Genomic DNA, 26,433 nt, shown 5'->3' with positions numbered 1-26,433 from the left:
TTTACTTAATTTGTGAAAATAACCTATGTTTTCTTTATTAATTTTTTTCTTTTTTACTAGATTTTCCTTTACTTTAACTCATTAACAAATACTTGTTCCTTTACGCATCACTATAGAGTTAGTCATTTGTTTCAATTTACATGATACTCTCAAAATTATGAGATTTAAATTTATAAATTTTAATTGTAAAAGTATATATAAAAGCTTTATAATTTTTGAAATAATTTTATATACAATTTAAAACTACATAAAAATTACTAATACTTATAAATTAAAAATAATTAACAACTTCAATTTTTTTTATTAACTATTGAAATTTGATTGTGCAATATAAATTGAGAGATAAAATATATTTTTCTTTTTTGATTTTTCACCTGGTATATTGAAGTCTGACTATATTTTAATCTCAAAATAATACTTTTAACAATTTTTTTTCATACTCANTACAATTTAAAACTACATAAAAATTACTAATACTTATAAATTAAAAATAATTAACAACTTCAATTTTTTTTATTAACTATTGAAATTTGATTGTGCAATATAAATTGAGAGATAAAATATATTTTTCTTTTTTGATTTTTCACCTGGTATATTGAAGTCTAACTATATTCCAATCTCAGAATAATACTTGTAACAATTTTTTTTTCATACTCATAACTTAAATATCTCAAAATAATGCTTCTAACAGGATTTTTTTCATACTCATAACTCGAATACCAGTATATCTATGCTAAAATTCTTTTTTTTTTTCATTTTCTCAAAATAATCTCTATTTGTTTTTGGACTTTTTCCTGTTTTCTTCCTTTTCTTTTCTGACACACACACACACACACACACACACCTCTCTCTCTCTCTCACACACACAGTGAGAGACTCTGATAGGCACGCGCGCTCAAGCACAGACAAATAGAGCATTGGATTGTGATTCTACTGCAGATTTAGAATAATGGGGTTATTCAATTGAGTGAAGAAATTTTGTTGGATTAATTTGGTGGATTAGTGTGGAGGGGGACCTTGTTCTTGAAGTCTTTCTTAGGGCACTTTTTTCTGGGGATTTTTCAGGGACTTCATTGTTGCTGACAGGTGAGGTGAGGTGAGGTTTCTTTTGAATTTGATTGTAAAGATTCAATCTTTATATGTTTTCTTGACATGGGGTTTGCTTAATTCAATTCTTGAATTAACTTGACCTTCTCCTGCTCTATATTGACTTGTTTCTTGGTGCTAAAGAGTTTTTACAGTTCAGTTGTTTTATCTTTCATGTGTGTAAGATATTCTCTTTGTTTATGTATTTATTTTTCTGTATTTATTAGCTTAGTTGTGGTGGTACATACTAAGGTGAGAACAAAATAAAGGGTGCATTTATTTCTATATATGATATGACCTATTGCTTACAAAGTTGCTTGTTGGTTTCTGATTGTATCTTTGCTTTCTATGGAAGTGCACAAGTTGTTTTCTTTCAGTAGATTTTGGGATATTTTGAGTTTTCTTTTTAGTTCTTGCTAAAGCTGCTTCATGTTAATGTAAATTCCAGGTGCAGCTTATTGATTACTTTGGTTTGTACAATGCTATAAGGTGCCTCGGTATGGATGTGGTAAGGTTAATTCTGTTGTTGTCAAACTATAATGCTATTTTATTCGCGTTTTTTTTGGTTATTCGAATTAATGGAACTAGTACTTCATATAGAACATTTCCTTTCAAGGTTGAATTAGGGGGAGCTTTTGCAGCTAAGCAGATGTTTTAATGAATTACCAGACAGGAAAGTTCAAAATATGGATAGACTGGATTTAGGATTCAATCACTCTGGATCTGTGCAATCAGAGGAGTCAGCCCTGGATTTGGAGAGAAATTATTTCAACCAACTTCCTTTGTCAAGTCCACCACCACTGCAAGCCTTTGCATCAGGTTGTCAGGTCGCCGAGAGCAATGCTGCCTACTTCTCATGGCCTTGCCGCTTGGATGCTGCTGAGGACCGGGCCAATTACTTTGGTAACCTTCAGAAGGGGGTTTTACCTGAAACCCTGGGGGGACGTCCCACGGGACAGCAAGCTACAACATTGCTTGAAGTTATGACCATTAGAGCATTTCATAGCAAAAACTTGCGCCGCTTTAGTCTTGGTACAGCAATCGGATTTCGTATCCGGCGAGGTGCTTTGACAGAGATACCAGCTATTCTTGTCTTTGTTGCCAGAAAAGTTCACAGGCAATGGCTCAACCTTGTCCAATGTCTACCGGCTTTTCTTGAGGTTTAATCTTGTTGGAACCCCTGTATTTGCATTTAGTATAAACAGTTTTAATGTAATGATTTTATTGCTTAGGTGACACTAATGAATTAAGGCTTTTCTATCAATTTTTTTCATTACCCTTCTGCTAACAGTCCTTGTTCTTCATGGAACAAGGTTAAGTAGTAAAAGTCTTTCACCAAACGGTAAAAAATCCCATGTCTAAATCGGTATAGGATCTATTACATTAACATGCACTGAAGTTCAGTGGATTCACTAACTTCTTTTTGTTTCTTTTGATAACGGTGGTGTCCGGGCCAGCTTTGGTTCATTGACTTTTCTGGAGTCTAACTGTTCTGCCAATACTATTGGGCTTGAGAATCTTTCGTAATTGGGCAGGGACCAGGTGGTGTTTGGTGTGATGTTGATGTTGTGGAGTTCTCATACTTTGGGGCACCGGCAGCAACTCCAAAGGAACAGCTATATACTGAACTTGTTGATGGTTTACGGGGAAGTGATCCATGCATTGGTTCTGGTTCCCAGGTAATTGTCTCTTCTTGATCAGAATGTCCTTTCATTACTATGCATCAAGATAGTGTAAAAAAATCACAAGTGTTTAGCACTGAGCTTCTAGAAATTCTGTCCAACTACTGTAGGAACGTTTCCTTTACACCAAAGTGAAATATTAAACTCTTAATCCTCTATGTCTATTTCTCAATTCCATCAGATATTCATCTGTTCCTTTTCCCCTCGTCCACAGAATGCATGTGCAGGCTAGTTGCGCGAACTTCCTCATCATTTTTTTTATAGTAATAAGGTATTATATTAAAAGTGAATTAGAACTACGCAAGTGCTTCAAAACATAGTTACAAGTTGTGCAATTCCCCAATCATATCTTACAAGGCATATGTATCCTGTACAAAGCTAGTTTGCACCAAAAAAAGCTAGCAACATAATGGCTCTAAACTTAAGGCAAAGAATGTTTGTCCTTTTGCCTTTAAAAATTCTGTTTTTTCCTTCTAACCAGACAGCTTAGGATATAGTATTCCAAAATTTAAGGCCTTTTTTATGTGATCTGATTCGGTCCCAGGCTCCCAGCACATAAAATATTATTGAGTAGAGAAAGGCATAGTCTGACACATTCCAAGTAAAGTAAAAATTGAATTCTACGGCTGTGGTGTGGTCTTGCAATGGAGAAAAAGGTGATTGGCTTCTTCAGGGTGTTCTATTTCTCTATTTTGTTCAATCTACATGTCACTAGGGTCTTCTCCACTGTTTCTGGTCAGAAGTAAGAACACAAGGAATACACTGAACTCTATAGCACTACTGTGAATTCACAACAAAGGAGTAGATGATTCATGTCCTCCCTGTTCCTCTTGCACATGCAACACCTATTCAACTTTAGACAGCCCATTCTCTTCAAGTTGTGTGCTGTTGGAGTATACCGTGCGGCACTCTTACCAAGAAAGCTACTTTTGGGAGCCTTATTCCTCAAACACACTCCCACAAAGTTTCGTACCTTGTTGTGTGATACGATATCCTGGAAAACATTCTACCAACAGTTTTCTCCACATCATCCTGTCATGGTCCTTTACAATGTCAACGTTGTTATCTTTCTGTAGAAGATTTCCATCTCATCCCATTCCCAATCTTGGATAAGTTTCCTAAGGATATGTTCATGGTCTATCCTTATGCATCCATTCATTGTTGCCTGTTGGTCAGGGTGCTTTTTCTTTTTATGTAGTTCTTTATCTCATTGTGGTGAATTTGATTCATTTGGATGTTTGTTATGCAGAGATTAATGAACTTATAAATTTCATGATCTATGTAAATGATTGGTCTTCAAAGAAATAATTAGTTGTTTTATTAAAAAACTGAACTCATGTTTGATTAAGACATTAGCTGTAAGAAACTTTTTGCTAATCTTGGATGAACTTAGGATTTTTGATCCTTGATAAGAGAGTTTCAGGATCATGGAATCCTTTTCTATCACATGGGAAGTGCTGTAGAACAAATTTTTTTCTCCAAGTACAAATCCTGTATTTATCAGCATGAAGAAACTAACGGAGGGGATTAATCTATTCTGAAATTGGTGAAATCCGTAAATGAAATTTAAGTGAGCTCACATCTCTGAAATTGTAAATATCGTATTAAGGGCATCAATTGCAGGATTTTCTCTCTCTATATTACCGGAGTATACAGTTTTTATCAACAATCTGGTATCGTTAATTTACCCATATAACAAAAGCATCAGTTTTCTATCCTCCTATATGAATCTTCCAGAACCTTCATGAACTGTGAGTACCAATTGCTGCAACACCAAAGGTTGATTTTTTGAGTCAAAACTATCTGATTGTTACTCTCTTTCTTCAGTCACTACCTATATAGAATTGCCAACTACCATTAATTTCGATTCTTCTCTATAGCCTATCCAGTACCCATCATCTTAAGACTGCTCTGACACCTTAACTTTTTGAAACGTCAAGCACCTCTGCAAGGTCCTCTCTCCTTTATTCAGGTGGCACAGTTTCATCACCAGTGGATTAATAGGCAAAAAGAGGTTTCCTAGTGGACAATTTACATATATTTTACATAATAAAGAGATTGTCCAAATGTGTTTTATCAAATTGAAACAGTAAGATGTAAACTAGGAAAATATTATTTATTCTACGTGCGACCTTTGAGGAAGTATTGTTCGAGTTTTCCATATCTGTCAGCAAGAGAACCCCGTTTCCCCACCTCTTGTTTGCTTGTTTGTACTTTTCTTATCTTTATTGAAAACATATTAGAATATTGTTGTGGTTACCTTGTATCCAAGGGATGATGGTGGTACTAGATAGAGGATTTTCTAATTCATGAATCCTGACATTCATGTGTAGTTGGTTATTGGCGAAATGTTTTGAGATTCCTTCTATCTTCATTAAGAAGAGTCATATCTTTGACGAATCAAGTATTATTTTATTTAAGTTCCTGACTCAACAAGAAATAAAGGCGCATATCTATTCTATAAAGAATCTCCTCCTCCTATCTATAATGCTGGCTAGACTTAACAAATTAAATCTTTTCAAATGAGTAGAGGTGTAGATCTTGAAATTGTACATAGCACCTAGGCTGTCCCCATGCTAGATGTGATCTGCACAGGAGCAACAACAACAACAACATACCCAGTGTGATCTCATTAGTGAGGTCTGGGAGGGTAGAGTGCACACAGACCTTACCCCTACCTCATATAGATAGAAAGACTATTTCCAATTGATCCTCAGCTTAAATAAAGCCGTGCCAAACAGTTTGAAAAGGGGATACAATCATACAAATACGGGAGCAATAACAAGAACAAATTAATGTGAAATGGAGAATGCTACACAACAAACAAGATGTTCGGCCTGAATAGTGGAGGAGTGGAGAAGAGAAAGGAATTCCTCAAAACTTGTTTGGTGCAACATTTCAACTGCCATTAGCTAATCGTGTGTCACGGATATGTCACCAGTGGATAGGTAATGCCTATTTAATGCTTAACCAATGGTCATTTAAAGCTGGTTGCTGCATTGTGAGAAGAAAAACAATGTATTGGTGGTGAGTCTGGTGGGTTTGCCAATCCATCAGTGATGTCTGAATATGTTTTGACAAATTGGTGATGCTACAGAGGCTACTTGGATATTGATCTTAACATGCCAAGGTCAAAGTCTGGTTGAAGACGGGTGAAACACACCGAATTGGCGAATTCTCTACTGTACTGATCGAAGATGGATATTACTCTTACTGGGTTTTACTGGAGAAGGGAACTGAACTCATAACAAATCCTAGCAAGACAATCATAGAGATGGAACACAGATATAAATAAAAAGTTGGGCGACACAAACACACAAATATGCAATTGATAGAGAACACACCAAAGATAATGTTAACTTTAACTCTGTGTTTCTTAAGAGACACAGAGTTACTGCTCTTAGAAGTTAGAATTCTGATTGTTAGCTATCAAGAGAGACTTTCATGGATTGACATACTCTCGTTGTGGATTTGATCTTTATTAGTTGCTCTATCCCATTTTATGTGAGACTTTCCTTCGTAGTATGTCCCTAAAAGTATGACGTCCTCTTTTTTGAAAGTATCTAATTTTAGCATCCTCTTTTTACCCTTAATGACATTACTTGTTGGGATCCACCAATTATTAAAGTTCATTCTTTTATAAGGAAAAAAAAATCCATGTGTAACTCTCATCACCACTCGTTTAAAAGGGTTATTTTTGGATTACATGTCAAAAGTCTTTTTGCATACCCAGTCAAACACCTTCACATAAAATGTGATGGAGAGAGTACAATTCAGCCATTTAGACACATATTCGTTTCTTTTTGAGGTGGTAGATATATATTCTTTTCTTTTTTGTTCTTTTAGGGAAACTGATGGAACATTGATAAAGTATTTGTTGGGTTATATGGTGAATTGTGTTAAAACCTCATTTGAAAGTTTGAAATATTAAAGGAGGGTGCTTTTTTAATTCACTTATTTCTATAGAACATGTCCCTTCACATGCTAACATATTTCTTTTTCTTGGACCTATCACGTAAACTATTTTCTTTTTGGTGGCAGCGTGATTCGAATGAAGGATTTCTATCTGCTTCTATATTTTAGTGTTGGACATGATAATAAAAAGATATAGTATATGTGGAGTGTTGTTGATCCTAAGAAGTTCGTAATTTTTGTATCCCGTGGAATTAGTCGAGGTGCGCGAAAGTTGGCCTAGACACCACGGTCTTGAAAAGAAAAGTTCTTAATATTTAGAATGTGACATTTTATTGTAAACAGTGGTTAAATGGCTTACCGGTTAATTGATCTAAAGATGGATTACTTTTCTAGCCTTACCTAAGTATGCCATTTATGCATTTCTAATCCTCTTTTCCTTGTATATATAATCCTAGTCAATTTTGTGATGTAGATACAAAAAATGGATTTGAAGTGAGCCTACCGTGAAAGTGATTGATCTGATTTTAAAATATTTGATGTTTGCAATTTTCTCCGTTATGCTTTCATGGAGTAACTTTTAACTTCAAGATTACCCAAACATACTAAATACACTTTTTCTTCTATCACACTCTGCATTGCAACACTAGATTTTGTACTTTCTTTGTCCCATTTTTTCCCTGTGTAGGATGGACCTAAAATTTATTACCTAGAGATAAATTGCAAGTAATTGAAGAGAAATTGGTAAACGAGGTACTTTTATTGATTGGAGATTTTATAAGCTTAACAGTAGGACGAAAGTAACTTCTGAAGTTAGTTATGATGTTTAAAAGGTAATCCATTGTTAAGGAAAAAAATTCCTCTTTTAAGAATGTTGACACGAAGCCCATGTTGAGATAAAAGTAATTACTTTTCTTGATCCTGCAGATTTATTGTCTTAATTGATTTGGCTTCACATAACATTTTATTCTGAAGTAACCTTTTTGTCTTTCATATGTCCTAGGTTGCTAGTCAGGAAACATATGGAACCTTGGGTGCGATTGTTAAAAGTCGGACAGGAATCAGGCAGGTTGGTTTCCTTACCAATCGTCATGTAGCAGTTGACTTGGATTATCCAAGCCAGAAAATGTTTCATCCTCTGCCACCTAGCCTGGGGCCTGGGGTGTATTTAGGTGCTGTGGAGAGGGCTACATCCTTCATAACAGATGATCTTTGGTATGGCATATTTGCTGGTACAAACCCAGGTAATGTAAATGGTGTTTGTTGTATCATACTTTTGCCCGATTGAACAACAGTAGTGTTTCGAATTGGATCCAGACACCCATGTATTCTGGTTGTGATGTTGTAATCTTGCAGAAACATTTGTTCGAGCTGATGGAGCATTTATTCCATTTGCCGAAGATTTCAACATGTTGAATGTAACGACATCTGTGAAAGGAATAGGAGACATAGGTGATGTCAATAAAATAGACTTACAGTCTCCTGTTGGTAGCGTCATTGGTAGGCAAGTGGTGAAAGTTGGAAGGAGCTCTGGTCTTACGACTGGGAACATTATGGCCTATGCCTTGGAGTATAATGATGAAAAAGGAATTTGTTTCTTTACAGATTTTCTAGTTGTTGGTGAGAACCAACAGACATTTGATCTTGAAGGTGACAGTGGTAGCCTCATTCTCTTGACTAGCCCAGAGGGGGAGAAGCCACGACCTATAGGAATAATTTGGGGGGGAACTGCCAATCGAGGTCGTTTAAAATTGAGAGTTGGCCAACCTCCTGAGAATTGGACTAGTGGGGTTGATTTGGGGCGTCTCCTTGATCTTCTTGAACTTGATCTCATTACATCCAACGAGAGTCTCCAAGGTTGGTATTTCTCAGCATCTAATGCTCCTTAGTCGGTATCAGTACTTCCATTTTAAAAATTGTCATGAAATTATTGGATTTTGACATGATATGACGTGAATTGCAACCCCTTCCCCTACCACGAAAAGGGTTATACATGGAGTGTGGTTCTGGGAGGGGAAGGACTCACCAAATATGTTGTTACTTTTTGCATGGTCATGTTGTTAAAATACAAGCTTAAATTATAAATGGCTTGGTTAGTATAGGATTATTAGCTCTCTAAAAGGTGTCCCCAGTATGGAAGGATAGATAAACTATATACTAAAGACTATATTGGTTTATTGTGCCAGTTATAACAGTTTGGTCTTTGAGGAAATATTTGTGAAATGTGATGGAACATAAAGATTGTAGATATAACTCCAAAAACTTAGTATTCAGTCTAATAAAAGCTTTGATTTCTAATTTTTGCCTTCAAATTTTCTTGATCTCTATCATTTATTATTTCATCTCTGTAGTCCCTACTTCTGTATTCACTTCCTCTAAATCAGTTGCATTGCAAGATCAAATTATTGCATCAGCTGCGGGTACTGGTTCTGCTGTTGGAGGGTCATCACCAGCAGTGCGGATTCAATTGAAAGCTGAAGAAAACTTTGAGCCAATCAATTTAAACGTCCGACAAGATCCCATTGATGATGAATCTGACGAAGGGATAGTTCCACCACTCGAGCATAAACACTTCCACATTCAGGATGGAAATAAAGCAATTCCCTGCGTTGAGCATCAGTTTATCCCAAGTGTCTCTGGGATTCAACATGGAAATGGGGAATTAAAAAGACTCTCTGTGATGGGAGGATCAGATGATGAGATGTATGTTTCTTTGCAGCTAGGGGAGCAGCGCGAACCAAAGAGAAGGAAACAATGATGAGTCGTCTCCGTTTGCCAAAAAAAAAAAAAAAGAGTGAATTGCCTCATTTTATTTGCTTCATTTGTCTTTGGGAGGCTCAGTCATGCACTGAGCTGGGAGGACTTGTAGTATTATTTAAGCCCCCCACCAGTATGAGTATTATTATTATTATTCTTTTTCACTTTTAATTCATGAAGCTACATATAGAGGTTAGATATTAAGTTGTACAATATGTAAGAAATGTGTTTAGAAGAGAAGTGTATCTATTTGTTGTATCATTTCTGTGAAGCTGTCATACAAAATTTATGAAGTGGAGGAAGCCCCAGAACTGTCATTTTGTATCCATGTCTTTAACTCAAGAAGATCAGAGAATGTGCAACTTTCCAAGGAAGTATGTAATACAAAAACAATATTTTGAGTAACTGCATGTGTTTAGCAGAAACTGTATATGAACCTCAGCTTCTACATAAATGAGGGAGGTAGTTGTTCCTTTTAATAAAAATAAATATATGTTTTTATCAAACTTTTCCAAATTCAAAATACCAATCACTTTTTGATTGGTGTAACAACATTTGTTTAATTGATCAAAACTATTTTAGAATCTTTGCAACCTTTTCAGAGTTGCAAAGAAGTCTTTAGTTGTCTTCATAATTTTACCTTGAAAGACTCCGTTTCACGCCTTACAGCCATATGCGTTTGCTCGTATCACCTGGCTTATTCTCGATACTCATTCGTTCACTAACTTCTCTTTCATTTTCAGATGGAGTTTAGAACTCCTCCATTGTGGATTTTTTTTAAAGATTAGCATCATCAACACATGTTGTGGTTTCACATTTGACATTGGCATTTAAAGTAACAAGTGATGAACAAGAAATCAAGTTTCTTATTTGATTCATCCACATCACATACTTGATAATGTTAATATGCACACACACACACATATATATACATACATACATACATGGTTCTGTTCAGGAACACGACTAGTTTGTATATACAGAAGAAATCAGGAAGAATAGACAGATGGATATAAAACAATAAAGCCCCTTTGACCATATGGTAAAATAAGTTTCAAGCCCTTGCAGAGACAGACATGGCATTCAACTCTACATGTTGCTTACCTTCACTTTTAGGGTGGACAATAACAGTCGCATGGGCTTCTTCCCACGTAGTATTGTCATCTCCAACATGAGAGACAGATATAGAACCCACCTTTGTCTTTCCGCTATCTGCATTCTCTTTGGCATCCTGCCTTTCTAAAACAATTTCCCACTCCTCTCTAAGAGAAGTTACATCCAAGCCTTTCTCGCGGTGCCTTTCGATGTCAAATGAAGTGGGTAGGATAACATAATCGTTGGTTGGATTGTAATAAGGATCATGATCTGCTCTTAACCAGTGCTTGATCACTCTAAACACATGGCGGTCACAGATGATTCCTCTGTGATCTCCAGGGATTCCAACCCTAGCTTCTGCTTTAAGCCCATCAGCCTGCCAGAAAGTATAGCACATTGAACCATATTTCTTGAGAAGGATAGCACATCAAACCATATAACTTTAACATTTGTCAGGATCAGGTAGTTATAGAAGCAGAGAAAAAACAATCACTTCTTACATTACTGCGCAGGGTAGGTTAGCAGAAAAATCCAATGGTGGCCACAGTTTCAAATTTAAATAATTTTTTTTTTTAATTACTTCCATTTTTTTCTCCTTTTCACAGGAACATTGTGCTAGCAGCCCTTAAACAGCACTGGCTCAAACTTCTGAGGCACCAAAGAAATAACCAAGAATCCACGTCTTATTGGTAAGCACCTCACTATCTGAACGTTTTTTTTTTTACATTACTAGGAATTAAAAGCGAACCAAACCCTGGTCCCTGAAGGTACTTGGTTTTCAACAGAGCACTTATTCAAAGTGACGTTGGTGAGATTCCAACATCTAAAAGCAGGAAATGAAAAGATACAAGAGAAAACAACACAAGACAGATCTAAAAATGCTCAACTTTAAAGATGTAACTAGGCATATAACTAAAGCCAAGATCTCGTGCAAATTAACATCTTTAACAGTAAGAGCAATTTAGAGAGGCAAGAATGATAAAGATAAGAAATGTTTATACTGCAAATTAACCCTAAACACAACATGTTAAGAATAAATGAAAGGACCTAGGCTAATGAATCTGCTATAACCAAATATGTGCTGTAGGCTTTCCTTCCTTCCATTCTCCCCCTACTACATCCCAAGTCCAAGCAGAATATATAACACTAGTTCAAGAAAGGAAGTGTGACGCCTTTTAACCTAAAAACAACACATACCACATTCTATGATACATTGGTTCCAATTTGGCAAGCAAAAGAGAACATACAAGATGGTCTAAAGTATTATTAAAGATCTCTCTAGAAATGTAATTAAAAAAAAGATTCATATCACGATCACATGAGGCAAAATGTAGAGCATATACCTTCGCAGATTCTGTTGGAACTGTACCATCTCCATCAACCGATATGTAGTTAGACTGTGAATATGCATAAAAAATGCTAGTCAGAGAGACCAGTGGGAAAAGACAAAAGGAAAAAATTAAAATACATAATTCAGTCAGACCAGTCCAAAGTCAAATAAAACAATGTTACCTGGACAAATGGTAATTGTTGAAGATCAGAAATGGGTGCATTCTGACTTCCATAACTGCAAAGAAGCCAATTCAGTGACCAGATTCCCATGAATTAGAACTATAAACAGTATATAAACACACATATTCATTATTCACATCCATATTCAGACAAATAAAAAATTGAGATCCAAATATTTAAGAAAGAAATAGTACCAGACACTATGAGGCGTCTCATAATTGGTCCCATAGATGTTGTAGAACTTAACTTTATCAGGAACCTTTGCATGGCACAAAATCTCTCGGGTCTTATTAGCCCATTTCAAGAGTTCCAGATTGAATGGCAAAGAAATTTTTTCTCCATTATAAGTAACCTGCAAAGATGGATAAATGAATTTTATAGTTGCCGTTCAACTTCCAAAGAGATGAAACAACAACAATAATGTGTGGTTCAAGGTCAATATACAGACAGCTCAAGAGAGGGGAAAAAGGAAATGCATTTTACTTCAATGATAAGTCTATAACCTATACAGAAGCCCTGCAATGAGGAGACCTCATGAAAACCAGCTTTTCAGTATAAATTGTTTGACATTCTATTCCATGGCCAGCTCACCTTGTTGTTTGAAAGAGCTGACTCATACACCGATACAGCTTCCAGTGGAGAGTAAGACTCGAGTACAACGGAGGACTCTCCATTACTGTTAGATTTTTCCTTCCAAATTTCTAAAAGTGGTGCATGCTCCCAGTGGAAATCAGGGCACCCCATTAATTCATATATTGACGGACACTCGATCAACTGCAAGACCAAATATCAGATGTAATTGATCTATCAAAGAAAGTAGTTTTTGCTAACAAAATTACAAACGAGTCTCTTGTCCATATTGCTAGACAAATTCCCAATAATGGATGCTTTAATATGCAACTGAAGTCTAACCAATAAATAGATATCAAAGAAACTATCCAAGAAAAAGACAAATGGCACACCTAATAATCAGACTGGAGAACATATTATCAACAAAACCACCCCTATGAATGTATGAGTAGCACTGTGGGTTAATCAAATTAAGAAACATAGAGCCTCATAAAATATCCAAAACCGTGCCTCCGCCTATCATTAATTACTGTTTTACATTGACCAACATATATAAAAATCTAGACACAAATTTCAACAAGATGGCAGAAACAAAGAAGAAAAACTGACTATGCATACATGACACAGAACTAAGCACTGTCTAACAAAACAGTGCAAGAAATCTAGATAACAAAGTACGCAAATGGATGGAGGGAAGAGAGAAAAGGGAGAAAAGATCACAGTGCAATTCAAGTAGAGTTGAAACACAAACCAGCTGATGCATACTCCACTTGGATATGAAAAACCTCTCTTCCCACCCATGCACAAATGACGTTCCGTTCAATAATGAAGAGGTAATATATCCAGGAGCACCTGTAACGTGATCAACCACATAGACGAATCACATCAATCAGAATATCAAATTAAAAACCGTAAGACACAAAAGAACACCATAAACCATGCCAGCACCACTAATTGATCTTAGCTTACTGTCAGAGAAAAGGACAAAACAAGGAGACGGAGGAATAAAGTTGCAATAATTTGGAATGTAAGAATTTAAGAAACAAAATCACTGATATTAATTCCAAAACTATAGCCTAAAAGATTGGATATTATCCCTTGCAGATCCAAGGTTCCACACCAAATTGATAACATCATAATTATACAAAATGCAGATTCTCCTACAATCAATATCCTGAAACGCTACCATTCTAAAGGGTGAGTAAGGCTAAAAGTAAAGAAGCAGTAGAAACATTTCGAGGCAGATCAAAATTAGATATTTAAGCTCAATCTGAAATCATAGTACCGTACAATGTGTGCTTTCTGTACAATACTGTCTAGATATTCCTGGAGAACATAATTAAGTCTATTCGACTGTTTGCCTCCAACTGTTCATAGATGTTCATGGAAAACAAAATTAAGTCTATTAGACTGTTCGCCTCCAAATGTTTAAATATCAAAAGCAAGATCTGTTACATACAATATCCTTTTCTTCAATTTTCTTTTGGGTTTATTTCGATTATGATCAAAATTAAGCCTATAGGTATGCGTTCGAGCTCTAAGGTACTGTTGTCTTACCAATATCTTTCCTGTGATAGCCTAAGGCCTTATTACATGTTAGAATACCATACTCAACAAGGATGATATATAAACTTACAAGAAGATTAAGCTACATTAAGCAGATAGGATTTAAGATAAGTCTTTACTTGAGTATCATTTACCAATCTCACCTATTTATCAAAAACTGTTTCAATGGCTGAGCCTTCAAAGATTGAACTTATAGATTACTGCATACCGGTTTACTAGACAGTATGGCGTTTGGCCTCAATAGGCAAATATAATTACCTTTTCTTTTTGATAAGTAATACTGACAAATATGATTACGTTTATGTCGTTACATCATCGTTCTTTGCTAATCAATGTCTACAAGTCTTCTTCTCATTCTATAGACAGTTACACAACCATGCCAAAAGATAATTCATACATGAAATTAGGCATATAGATTAACATAAAATTTAAACTTGATTTTTTGTAAGTTAAAATTAAGATCTTTTTTGAGATAAAGGTAACAGTTAAAATTAAGATCTTTTTTTAAAAAGAAAAACTAACCTAGAAATTGAAAATCAAAAAATACTCACTCCTTCCCATGTTAGTTGTCAATTTTCCCCCTTAACAAACCCCTTAAGAAATCATAATGAGAAGGGTAGTTTTACAAATTTACCCCTTAAGAAATCTTTTTGGAACTTTACAAACTTGTTTACACTTTCAAAAAAGAATAAATTGTAAAGATAAAATGGAAAAAATTTAATTAATTATATCTTGATTTTGTGAATTGACAAGTAATTTGGGACAACTCTTTATAGTAAGGTGTACAACTAATATGGGATGGAGGGAGTAGAACATAACATTTCCTTTTTCAACATTACAAAAAGATGTATCAAATTTAATACTAAACAATAATCTCCCATGGGTAGGAGTCAGGAAGCAGACAGCAAATCTGTGGCCTATTTGCTTTAAAAGGCAAAACCTAAGCTAGGGATGAAAGAAAAGTAAGCTTTGGAAATACTTGTGGCTAGATCTCACACCTCTAAAAGCGAAGTTCTTCTATACATTTTCCATTTAACAATAAGGCAATGATGGTTCAGCGTAGATCAGAGAACGGATATTTGTTATACTTCAGAAGAAAACAGGTGTATTCAAATTTCAGCTACAGATAGTACCAGCTCATTGCTTTGGGCTTCTTATAGAAGTGAAAACTTGTATGTGAAGTCATGTTACAAAAGTCTAGCCACTGAATTCTGCAACTCCCCACAATAGCTTTGGAAAATGATTTGGAGACCTAAAGGGCCATAGAAGGTAGCTTGTTTTTACTGGATGCTGGGCATGATTCATGTCTTAGTCAAATTTGAGGATAAGAGGCTTCAGATTTGCAGTAGATTCTTTTTGTGAACTAAGGAGATAAGAGAACCACAGACATCTCTTATTTTATTTGGTACTGTCCTGCCAGTTATGGACTAGCTTCTGAAATGCCTGGGTTAAATTGTTCATGATATTAACTATTAAGGGTCTTTATGCTGCTGGATGGACTCCAAGTGCAGAGCAAAACTGACGTGAAGTTCTTACCTTTCTTTAAAGAGAAAAAGAGAAAAAAGGACCGAAGAAAAAGTTGTTGATATAGATGTGTTGAGATATAAAAAATGGATGTTCAAGGTTTTTTAAGCTCTTCGGCATAATTTAAACAGTGTAATGAGGAACTAGCATGATACATTCCTAAGCTCAACACTGCAGTGAATACTACTTCATTAGTAATACATCTATTTTGTTAGTCCCTCCACCTCCTAAAAAATAAAAGAGTGAGGGGGGGCGCAGAAAGAAATAATACTATATTTACAGAGATTTGAAGTGTTTTTTGGAAGTGTTTTTTTTATGACAAGGGAAACCTGCAGCCGCTATCCTTTCGATGTGCACAGGGTAAAGTCCTCACTTCTATGCAATAGCTCGCAAACCACACAAGAGAGGTAACCCACACTAGGCAAGCCTGGTACGACGCGCTCGACCCAGAAGGCAAACCCCTTGCTTTCGTTGGCAAGGGGTTTCGAACTTGAGACCTCCAACATGGAAGTCTCAAGCCCAAACCAAGTGTATATGTAACATGATAACATGTATATGAATAGATAGACGAAGTTTAACACTTCCAAAGAAATCTTAGAAAAGTTAATAAGGAATATATACCTTGCCTAAACTAAAAAACATGTGGAGACATCATTAGGATACCATGCAGCTTACTTGAAATGACAAAGAGTTGCTTACCTTGGAATGGTGCAGCTATTGCAATCCAATTCTTCACATATTTTTCAAAGATCTGCAAATACAACATTCATTAAAAGATTAAAACTAAAATAAATATTTTTAGGGCCAAGAAGAGTGGTTAGGAAGTGATGTAGCAGGGCAGAAATACAAAAAGAAAGGGAGAGGAGGCTTTACATCACTGTGGAGAGCCATGAAACATTTAACCAGAAGACCACCCATAGAATGACTTATGATGTTTATCTTTTTGCCTCCTGATGCAGTATGTATGGATTCTAGCTTTTGAGCAAAACACTCCATTGTTTCCTGAAGCCTGGAGGGAAAAAAAAATGGATAAAGCAAAATTTTCAGCATTAACACATGGCAAACGTCTTCAACACAAAATATGAGTATGTAATAGCAATGTCTGAGTGAGTCACCCACTAAATTTAGATAGTAAACAATATTAAGCTATGATAATGGAGAAACACCACATTGAGAGTATGTGGTCATATATTGTTAAGAAAAGGATTAAATCTGTAAAAGACATCTCTATTTCAGTTCTTCAAGGAGGATTAAGAAACACATAAAATTAGTGATACTCAAATGGTGATCGTTAACAGGGAAAACATTTACTGGAAATCATGTTCAATATCTATTAGATGACCAGCAGCTACCTGTTGCTCTGCCGGAAATCATAGCCAAACCCAAATAGTGTTTTTCCTTCTTGGTAACCCCAGCTGAGCATCTCAACTATCATATCATGGTAATAATACACACAATCAGACCCCACAATCTGCAAAAGAGGACGAGGTGAAGAAATCGAATTTCTGATTTAATAAAAAAGTCATTACAATATTGACTTTAATATTTTAGCACATACAACTGAATCATTATGAAAAAAATCAATTTGTTTCCAGACACAAACCCTTCATTCTCTCCTTTTGAGAATGAACCCTTCATTCTCTCTTGTACTCGAAGGTTCTAGAATTATAGCACTTTTGTCCTGCCCCCTAATCCATTGCAGCCCCCCTGACCATTTATTTCCCCTATACATCAGAAGGATTTTAAACTTACTGCATTCTACCTCGTGTCACCCTTAATGGTAAGGAACTTTATAAAATGACTCCTCTTTGTAATAACTTCACTTTTCAATAAAACTAAAGAAAGAACTAAGACTGATTTGTTCAATGAATTATCTATGCTGTTTTCTGTGTGCATTTCTAAAAACCGTAATGTGTCCACTTATTCCCTTCAAATAGTTCATCATTAGCAGGTGAAAGAAACTTAATTGTACTTGCAGTGTCTCTAATGAGAAAGAACTTACTGGGAATCTCTTAGCTGAAAAGCAAGTCGAAGATCTAGATCTACTACACCTGACCAATCCAATGCATAAAGTATTACCTTGAAATACATGTACAAGTCTACAAGAATACTCCATTGTTCAAAATAATGTTGCACGGACGATGAAATGCTCAAACACGATTGAGCGCTTCCCTCTCTTTGGTAATTCCAATTTCTATCCCTCTTAACACTGATTCAGTACGTAAAACCCTAATCTATAGTGCTTTATTGTTTAGTTTGTGACACAATGGTTATTTTGATTTATCACTGGCACAAATCTCAGCACTGCTCCAGTACGATTATATACGTAGGTTCCCGAATTGACAATCATGTATGACTCAATAAATAACCTACAATTTCAACACAATGACTACGCATAGTTAGTACAAGGCAGCTAACCATGTCGGGATCCAAATTATCAATAGCATGTAGTCCAAATCTGTCTTCCGGGACCTCAATGCTTGTGTCAGGGTCTAAATTGGTAGTTTTACCTGTTTCATAACACCCAAAAGGGAAAAAATAAGATAAATAACATCAAAATACAATCTTTAACACCTAAAACCAGCTTCATCTTTCCCCACAATCTATCAGCATACAGCCTTTAAGAGCACAACAGCAGAAATTATCAATAACTACAAAATAGCTAATGAAAAATCCTAAATTTAACTTACCAGTAGAAGGGTCAAAGCGAGACCATAACTTATCACAAAACTCATGATCGGCATCAAGTATTCGGACCCAAACCCGTTCGGTCCGACCCGTTTTCTTATCAACAGCGTTGAGAATCGACCCGGCAACACCCGGAACTAACAGAACTGGATCAAGGTTCGGGTCAATATACTCCTGAGGCTTCTTGATCAGCTTCAGCCACATCTCTATTGACTTAATCAGCTCCTCTATTAACATCGCCATTCCCCAAACGTCAAATTGCAGATTTCAGAAATTGAAGAAAAAAGTGAACCAAACGGTAAATTTAGAGTTTAATTCAATGAAATTGAATGAGAAATAGGGTGAACTTTAGGGTTTTTTTCTGGATAAGGAAAGGGAAGGCGGAGGAAGGCGGCGATTGATGGCGGAGAAGAGCCGTGGAGTTGACGGAAAGTGATCAGAGAATCTGAAGTCTAATCACAATTTTTATTGTACGTTTCATAGCGAATTACTATTTTACCCTCAAAGTAGATAAAGACATCACAAGAGTATTCACAATATTAAAAAATCGCATGGTTCAGAAAATATGTTAGCGAAATAAAATAGAAAATGGTTCCATTTTAGTATGTGAAAAATATTGCTTCCGTCTCAATTTATATGAGCTAGTTTACTTTGTTACGAAATTTAAAAAAGAAAGACTTTTAAAATTTATGGTCTAAAATAAATTATAAATTTTTGTGTGACTATAAATTATTTCATTAAAGATAAAATGAACATTTTAAAGTTAAATTGTTACTATTAAATATAGAAGCGTGCTATTCTTTTTTAAATTGATTAAAATAAGTGAGTTATACAAATTGGGACAGAGAGGAAGTACTAATTAATTTGTTGAATAGTCATTTGCTTAACTAAATTCAATTTGATTTTTTGGTTATTAATTTGTATACATGATAAATTGTTATAGTATCACTGGAATATTGATCGTTGTCGATTTAATTGTTAAAATTTTACATACAAATAAATCATTGTAAGTCACTTAGAAGTAAAGTGACAAATCACATGAACCATACACATGAATTATATATTTTGTTCAAAAATAAATATTAATACCTTATAAAATAACTAAGAATTGAGATGATTAAGAATAAAAATATAAAACTAAATCTAAAGTCAAGGAGATCGATCAGAACAAAAACATAAGTTCTATACCAAGTTTATTTTCATAAGATTTACAATCAAAATTCAAGAAGTTAAAACTTAGAAAACTAGTTGGCCAGTTTCTCCGACCATACTTGTAGCACCACTTCTACCAGCAGAGCTAGGTAGGGTTCGTAGATTCGGATAAATTCTTTAACTTTTTCGTAAATCCTGTATTTATATTAGAAAATTAAATATATAGATATATATATTTATATTAATTTGTAAATTTTCTAACAAAATTAATTGATAGCTCAGTGGTAAGGAAGGGCGATGAAAATGCTTTTCACATTAGTATTGTGGATTCGAACCCCTCTATCAACAAAAAAAGCATGCTTTGTAATATTTTTCTCTTTTATCCTAAAATTTAAAACCTCCAATAAATTCCTAATTCTGACTCTGCCTCTGACCTACATCACCATCTCTAGTGCTTCTACCTCTCATATCCCCACCTTCATTATCTCCAATATTTGCATTAATATATGTTACATGCATCATTCTCATCTGAATCATCATCACCAACGTTTGGTACAATCATCATCTTTCCAATCTATATATGTAGTCAATCCAGCTTTCGAAATGATTTTAGTGTCTTGACTTTTCACATTACTTTCCAATGTAACATCACATATCGCATAAGGTTGGTAGGGATAGAGTGTTATCTTGTCTTGCGAAAGTTCCTTATAGTTATTGACATATACTGTTTATTATGTTTCGATTAACATACTACTCCATCTGTCCCTATTTAGTTGTCCACTTTAGAAATGACACACATATTAAGGCAATAATGATTAGCATAGTGAAGTTACAGTTTTACCCTTATAGTACAATTTACAATTTCAAAATAAATTCACTCAAGATAACTAATCAATGCTCTCGGAAGTTCATAAGTTTGTTTACTGTATTTATGACAACTTTTCACTTCAAAATTACAGTGACTTCTTTGAATTCAATTAAAATAAATTGGAGGGAAACAACATATACTTTTACAATTTTTTGTAACATTTTTTGGAGGCTCGTAGCCACAATGTAATTGGAACAATGAACGAAATTATAATGCCTACACAAAACTCATTTTCTCTTGGTAAAATTTCGGAAGTAATTTTTTCAACATTTTACCAAATGTTTTTTGTAATTCTAGATCATCAAATATCTCTTCTCCTTCTTCGGGAAATTTGTTCAAATCAAATTTGCCTGCTGCAATATGCTTAATTTTTCCCTTTGAATCTTCTAATGCTTCTATTCGATCTTCATCTTTCCTTTTTAAATTTTTGACTTCAATAATTTTTGGATCTTCACTCAATATAAGTGAGCCTTCTACTTTGATACGAGTATTAGTTGAAACTTCAAATTTATTTTTATCCATTTTTTTGAGTTAAAAAATTGTTCAAAATTTTTACTCATAAACTAACGAAATGCTTTATGGGTAACTTAAAGGATTATGTAACTCCCCAAGTATAATAAATGTATTGTCCGGTTCCAATAAGGATGAATTACAGCTTACTAGAAATTTTCAAGAAGTTTAAATGAGGGTATAATAGGAATTTTTTTTTTGTCCTTTCTTAATTTGTCAAAATGGGCAAGTAAATAGGGACAGCTAAAAGAGGAAATATGGACAAGTAAATGTTGGGCTATTGCCCAAGTTCCAGCCAAAGGCCCATGGCCTAATCCTACTTGAAAAAGGATTGGAATTATTCTCTTTATTTGGTTTCCAATTCTATTAGGAAAAGGATTGGAATAGTAATCCTACTTGGAGTTGGTTTTGGCTTTGTAAGGAAAAACACAACTCTATAAATAGAGGATGGTCTNTTTTCAACATTTTACCAAATGTTTTTTGTAATTCTAGATCATCAAATATCTCTTCTCCTTCTTCAGGAAATTTGTTCAAATCAAATTTGCCTGCTGCAATATGCTTAATTTTTCCCTTTGAATCTTCTAATGCTTCTATTCGATCTTCATCTTTCCTTTTTAAATTTTTGACTTCAATAATTTTTGGATCTTCAATCAATATAAGTGAGCCTTCTACTTTGATAGGAGTATTAGTTGAAACTTCAAGTTTATTTTTATCCATTTTTTTGAGTTAAAAAATTGTTCAAAATTTTTACTCATAAACTAACGAAATGCTTTATGGGTAACTTAAAGGATTATGTAACTCCCCAAGTATAATAAATGTATTGTCTGGTTCCAATAAGGATGAATTACAGCTTACTAGAAATTTTCAAGAAGTTTAAATGAGGGTATAATAGGAAATTTTTTTTTGTCCTTTCTTGATTTGTCAAAATGGACAAGTAATTAAATAGGGATAACTAAAAAAGGAAATATGGACAAGTAAATAGGGACATAGGGAGTATTTGCTAATGTTATTATTCTTTCTTGTGAACTTTACACTATTTTTCTTATTGATTGCTATGTATATATACAGTGGTGGAGCCACATGTAATTAAGGGGTGTCGACCGACACCCCTTCATCGGAAAATTACATTGTATAGCTAGAATAAAAATATTTTTGTTATGTATATATATTACACATTGACATTTCTTGACTTCTACACAATTTTATTTCTTTATATTTTGGTGCTCCTTAGGCGAAATTCTGGCTCCGCCATTGTATATATATATGCTTCTTTATTGTTTTCATCCCTCTTATATTTGAGTTTGATGCACTTAAGTTGAGGATCGAGGTAATGATAAAGTATGCAATGATAGGCCATTTGAAACCATTGTACTTTTTTTTTTAAAGTACTTTATTTTGGAGGAATATGTTTGGAGCCAATATAGGCCATTTGGAACCATTTCTACACTTAAGGGGTCGTTTGGTAGTGTATTAGGAAAAATAATGCATGTATTATCTTTGTGTATTATTGGTTCTTTGTTTGGTACTCTTTTTCAACGTATGTATAACTAATGCTTGCATTAGTTATACATTCTATTGTGTATTAAAGAGTGCATTGCTAATACCATGAATTTCTAGGTATTAGCAATGCAATGGTTTTAATGCATGCATTAATATGATAAAAGACCCACTTATCCCTCAAAACCTTTTTTACATTTTTTCCACCATAAAAGTCAAGGGTATCTTTGTAAATAATTTTTTTAATGCCATACATACTATTTTTAATGCATCAAACCAAACAATGCATTAAAATAATCTATGTATAATTAATGCAAGCATAACTAATACATGCATTGCTAATGCAAACATTACTAATACACTCTATTTAACATTATTCTTATATACTCTACCAAACGACCCCAAAGAGTTAAGTAAACTAGACTTTTTACTCGAATTGTGCCATTTAGGCGCACGCACACCCATAAAATACTTAGCTAAAATGGTTTATATTTTATTATTAAAGTCAGAAAAGAGATTGCTTACCAAGATCAATCACAGTTTTATAACAAGAGAGATCATAAGGTGCCACAAAATGGGGAAACACACACATGCCTATTTGGATTTGTGCAATGATATAAAAAAGATTACTTATCTCTTTAAATGACTCACTACTCGACTAAGTAGATGCTTTTATTGGGAATACAAGTCCGTTGAAAGTCGATGCAAATTTTTAATTTATGATTTTCATAGTATATATATAGAGAAATTGAACATTATCTTTATCAGATCTTTTTTCATCTCTTTTCTCTAATTTTCTATTAAATTTGTGTTTCGAGACTTTATATATAAAATGAACGTACGTTATATTATACTTGTAGAATTATAATAATTGTAGTAATATAGTGTATGTAAAGCTTTTTCACAAAATAAACATTTTACTATGATTTATACAAAGCTTTTATATTGGGATTCTTTAAGTAATCAAGGAAGTATTCTCTTGCTATGCACTAACAAAAATGAGGGAAAATGCATTCAGTCCGTAAGTCTTAGAAAATTGACATTATATTTCACTATTCATTTCAGGCCATAAATTATGAAAAAGAAACGCCTTTTTAAATAGGAGAAATCATGAACTCTCGTTTGATTATATATATAGGTTTTGAAATTAAAACTTAAAATTTGAAAATTTGAATTTTTAAAATTGTGATTTTAGAAACTTCAAATTGTGTTTGGACATAATTTTTTATTTTTTTTTAAGTTTTGTGATCAAATGGACATAAATATCTCCCGAACACCGACCTGAACCAATATTTTGAAAATTTGACTTTTTTTTTTTTTGAGATTATATATATTTTCAATATCTAATCAAGTTTCATGGCCAAATAAATATTTAAAAATAAAATTTTAAAATCTAATGCAAAATCTATGACCAGACGTTAACTTAATTCTAAGAAATTCTAGGAAAGTCCAAAATTAAACTGCAGCACAAGTCATATTAACCCAAGATTGACAAATGTGTATAAGAGAGAGGTTACGTTCTTCACATTTCCTCTATAAATATATCCTATTTAATTAGAGCTAATGTCTAATGACAGTGACAGTGACAAATGAAGAAATTACATACAATTTTCAGTGGTTAAGATTTTCTACCAGTAGAAAAAAAATTAGGCAAGATTTCTAACTTATAGCTAGGGTTCAAAATTCAACATAGTGGATAAGATAATCAGTGACAAATGAAGAAATTACATACAATTTTTAGTGGTTAAGATTTCTTTTAGTAGAAATTAAGCAAGAGTCTAATTTAATTTATAGGCTTCGAAATTCAAACCTGGATAAGACGATTACTGACGAAATGCAACCACTACCACTCACGGATTTTTGGTTTCCTGCCTGGTGTGCGGTATCTACAGTGGAGTTCGATAAAATCTGGATTCGTGTCGGGAAGTTACACATTAGGGGTAAAACGTTCTCTAATAAAGACGACTTTGTACGTAAGGAGACTCAAACCTGAGACCTCTGATTAATGATGAAGAATTATTTATCATTTCGCCACAACCCTTGATAGTTACGTAAGGATTTATTTCTATCATTTCGCCACAACCCTTGATAGTTACGTAAGGATTTATTTCTTCTCAAATTAAATGGTTTGGGAAATAATTAATGATTTGTTTTTGAGTAAATCAAACAAAATAACCCTTCGATCATTGTTTTAACCAAAAATGACTTAACTATCATCATTTTATTACTTACTACTAGATATAGCCATGTAATTATTTTTTTCCTTCGTCCTCATCTGTTTTCTCTGTTTCCTTCCTCTATACTCTCTATCAAACACGTGAATCAATTCGAGTGAATAATATATCAAAAGAATCGAGATATCAAAAAATGTTCATATCTAAAATTTGAGTTGTTAATTAGAGAAAGATTTGAGCTGGTTTCCATTGAAATTTGTCATTGAAAAACTTCTTTTTTTTCATTGAAGAGTTCGAAGTTTAAATTTTAAAATTTGACCTACCACAAACGTGAATTGTTTTGAGTGAATTAACAAAAAACTAGAAATATTGAGATGAACTCATATCTAAAATTTAGAACTGTTTAAAGGAGATTTAAGCTAGTTGGGATTGAAAAGATAATTACAGCTCATTCAAGAAGATGAGTTGCTACAATATATAAATATTACTCTATATAACAAAGTATGTTATTATATATACACAATTATACATTCTTTATACAATAAAAATACATTTCATATACATACGACCATTGAGCTAGAAAAAATCTTTTGCTGTGGGGTGCATTTATGTAAAAAGCTCGTTATTTTTCCCTTAATACTAAAGTGATTAATTATCACGTACAATTTAAGCCAATTCAAAGTCAAAAGGCAAAAAACCACAAACACGAATGAAGAAATAAACCTCTTCAATTTGTAGACTCAAACTCGAGTTGAGACATATTTATATATATTATTTGAGGTATCTAAAATAAATATCGATACCTCAGTTAAGGTGTCTAAGTAAAATATCGTGTCAACTTTAGGAGATCATCGATGAATTAAATCAAAAGATGTTGAATTTTTTTCCAAGGGGACCACGGGACATCGACATGCTAGTCACCATATTTATAAATAAAAGTTTACCTATACATATAATTTTTTTATCATCTTATAAGTGACATGATTAAATATGTTTATATAATTCAAACTCAATAATAATATGCCAAAATGGTAACATGAAGAAATTAATTAAACAGTTGAACAAACACAAGAATGACAAGTTTACGCGGACATATTTATTCTTCAAATAGTTATTGTTAGGTGGTGATATGTAAATAATAGCAAGGCACTAAATAATGGAAATCTTATCAATGTTTTACCTACCACAAATGAATTTGTAATAGTAGTTTTTTTTTAAAAATAAGGTGCACCATTCACTAAACTTTTATGAGGTCATTAATTAATTACGTATTACTATATTATAATTTCCACATATATAACAAAAGTACAGTTGTCATTATGTAATTGAATACCATAAGATAAAAATTACTAGCACAATATCATATCTTTCTCGTGTCTTGGGAATCTGTTTTAAACTTTTTTTTTGAATTACTTGGCTCAATCGATACACTTTTTCGTTTTTATTTGTCCAGTATTAGCATGATACAGTCCTTAAATAAACAGAATAACAATTTTTTGTATTATCCTTTAAAATATAATAAATTTTATATTTTAAAAAATTCATTGCAAAAGATTATAGTTATTAATTAATAATAAATTAATTTTTTCATTTTTCAAACTAAATAAGTAATACTCCCTCTGTCCCTAATTACTTGTTCATTTTTGAATTGACACACCTATTAAGAAAATAATTAATGACATAGTGAGTTTACCATTTTACCCCTATTAATTATGTAGTGGATGAAAAGTTCTACATTTTTCAAAATAATTAGTCATTTAATTGAGGGTATAATAGATAAAAAGAATTTGTCCTTTTTTAATTTGTCAAAATGAACAAGTAATTATGGACAATTATAAAA

At 33.6% G+C, this 26,433-nt stretch overlaps 2 protein-coding genes across 13 annotated transcripts; one reads left to right on the top strand and one right to left on the bottom strand.

The window, feature by feature from the left end:
• Positions 1-828: 828 nt before the first annotated feature.
• On the top strand, positions 829-9,744 carry LOC125848628 (protein NARROW LEAF 1). 12 transcript variants are annotated; one of them, XM_049528531.1, is made up of 7 exons: positions 829-1,086; positions 1,535-1,594; positions 1,756-2,246; positions 2,622-2,765; positions 7,684-7,924; positions 8,037-8,537; positions 9,032-9,744. In XM_049528531.1, exons 3-7 carry the CDS (start codon positions 1,773-1,775, stop codon positions 9,436-9,438), a joined length of 1,767 nt encoding a protein of 588 aa, XP_049384488.1. In that variant the 5' UTR covers positions 829-1,086; positions 1,535-1,594; positions 1,756-1,772; the 3' UTR covers positions 9,439-9,744. The 12 variants fall into 12 exon arrangements, with proteins under 12 accessions (XP_049384488.1, XP_049384482.1, XP_049384480.1 ...); XM_049528525.1 differs by having other exon boundaries at positions 1,728-2,246; XM_049528523.1 differs by having other exon boundaries at positions 829-1,091; positions 1,728-2,246.
• Positions 9,745-10,280: 536 nt separating this feature from the next.
• LOC125848631 (lecithin-cholesterol acyltransferase-like 4) lies at positions 10,281-18,852 on the bottom strand. The gene is made up of 11 exons (XM_049528537.1): positions 18,395-18,852; positions 18,123-18,214; positions 17,057-17,175; positions 16,578-16,713; positions 16,404-16,455; positions 13,366-13,466; positions 12,636-12,818; positions 12,239-12,396; positions 12,045-12,099; positions 11,876-11,929; positions 10,281-10,908 (listed from the first exon to the last, which is right to left on the bottom strand). The coding sequence occupies exons 1-11, from the start codon at positions 18,633-18,635 to the stop codon at positions 10,492-10,494; spliced, it is 1,608 nt and encodes a 535-aa protein (XP_049384494.1). The 5' UTR covers positions 18,636-18,852; the 3' UTR covers positions 10,281-10,491.
• Between the last annotated feature and the right edge of the window lie 7,581 nt (positions 18,853-26,433).

This window comes from Solanum stenotomum, chromosome 12, assembly GCF_019186545.1.
Source record: "Solanum stenotomum isolate F172 chromosome 12, ASM1918654v1, whole genome shotgun sequence".
Lineage (NCBI taxonomy): Eukaryota > Viridiplantae > Streptophyta > Magnoliopsida > Solanales > Solanaceae > Solanum > Solanum stenotomum.
Note: the sequence above shows the minus strand (reverse complement) of the source record. Positions and strands in the feature narration are given on the sequence as shown.

What these genes read in the sequence shown, in the direction of transcription:
- LOC125848628 (XM_049528525.1), top strand. An exon ending in ATTTGCTGGTACAAACCCAG is followed by an intron (nt 7,925 to 8,036) that starts GTAATGTAAATG and finishes GTAATCTTGCAG; the next exon opens with AAACATTTGTTCGAGCTGAT. An exon ending in ATCCAACGAGAGTCTCCAAG is followed by an intron (nt 8,538 to 9,031) that starts GTTGGTATTTCT and finishes TCATCTCTGTAG; the next exon opens with TCCCTACTTCTGTATTCACT.
- LOC125848631 (XM_049528537.1), bottom strand. Translation starts at nt 18,635, where the DNA reads ATGGCGATGTTAATAGAGGAGCTGATTAAGTCAATAGAGATGTGGCTG. An exon ending in AGTGGAGTATGCATCAGCTG is followed by an intron (nt 12,819 to 13,365) that starts GTTTGTGTTTCA and finishes TTGGTCTTGCAG; the next exon opens with TTGATCGAGTGTCCGTCAAT. An exon ending in GAGACGCCTCATAGTGTCTG is followed by an intron (nt 12,100 to 12,238) that starts GTACTATTTCTT and finishes GCTTCTTTGCAG; the next exon opens with TTATGGAAGTCAGAATGCAC.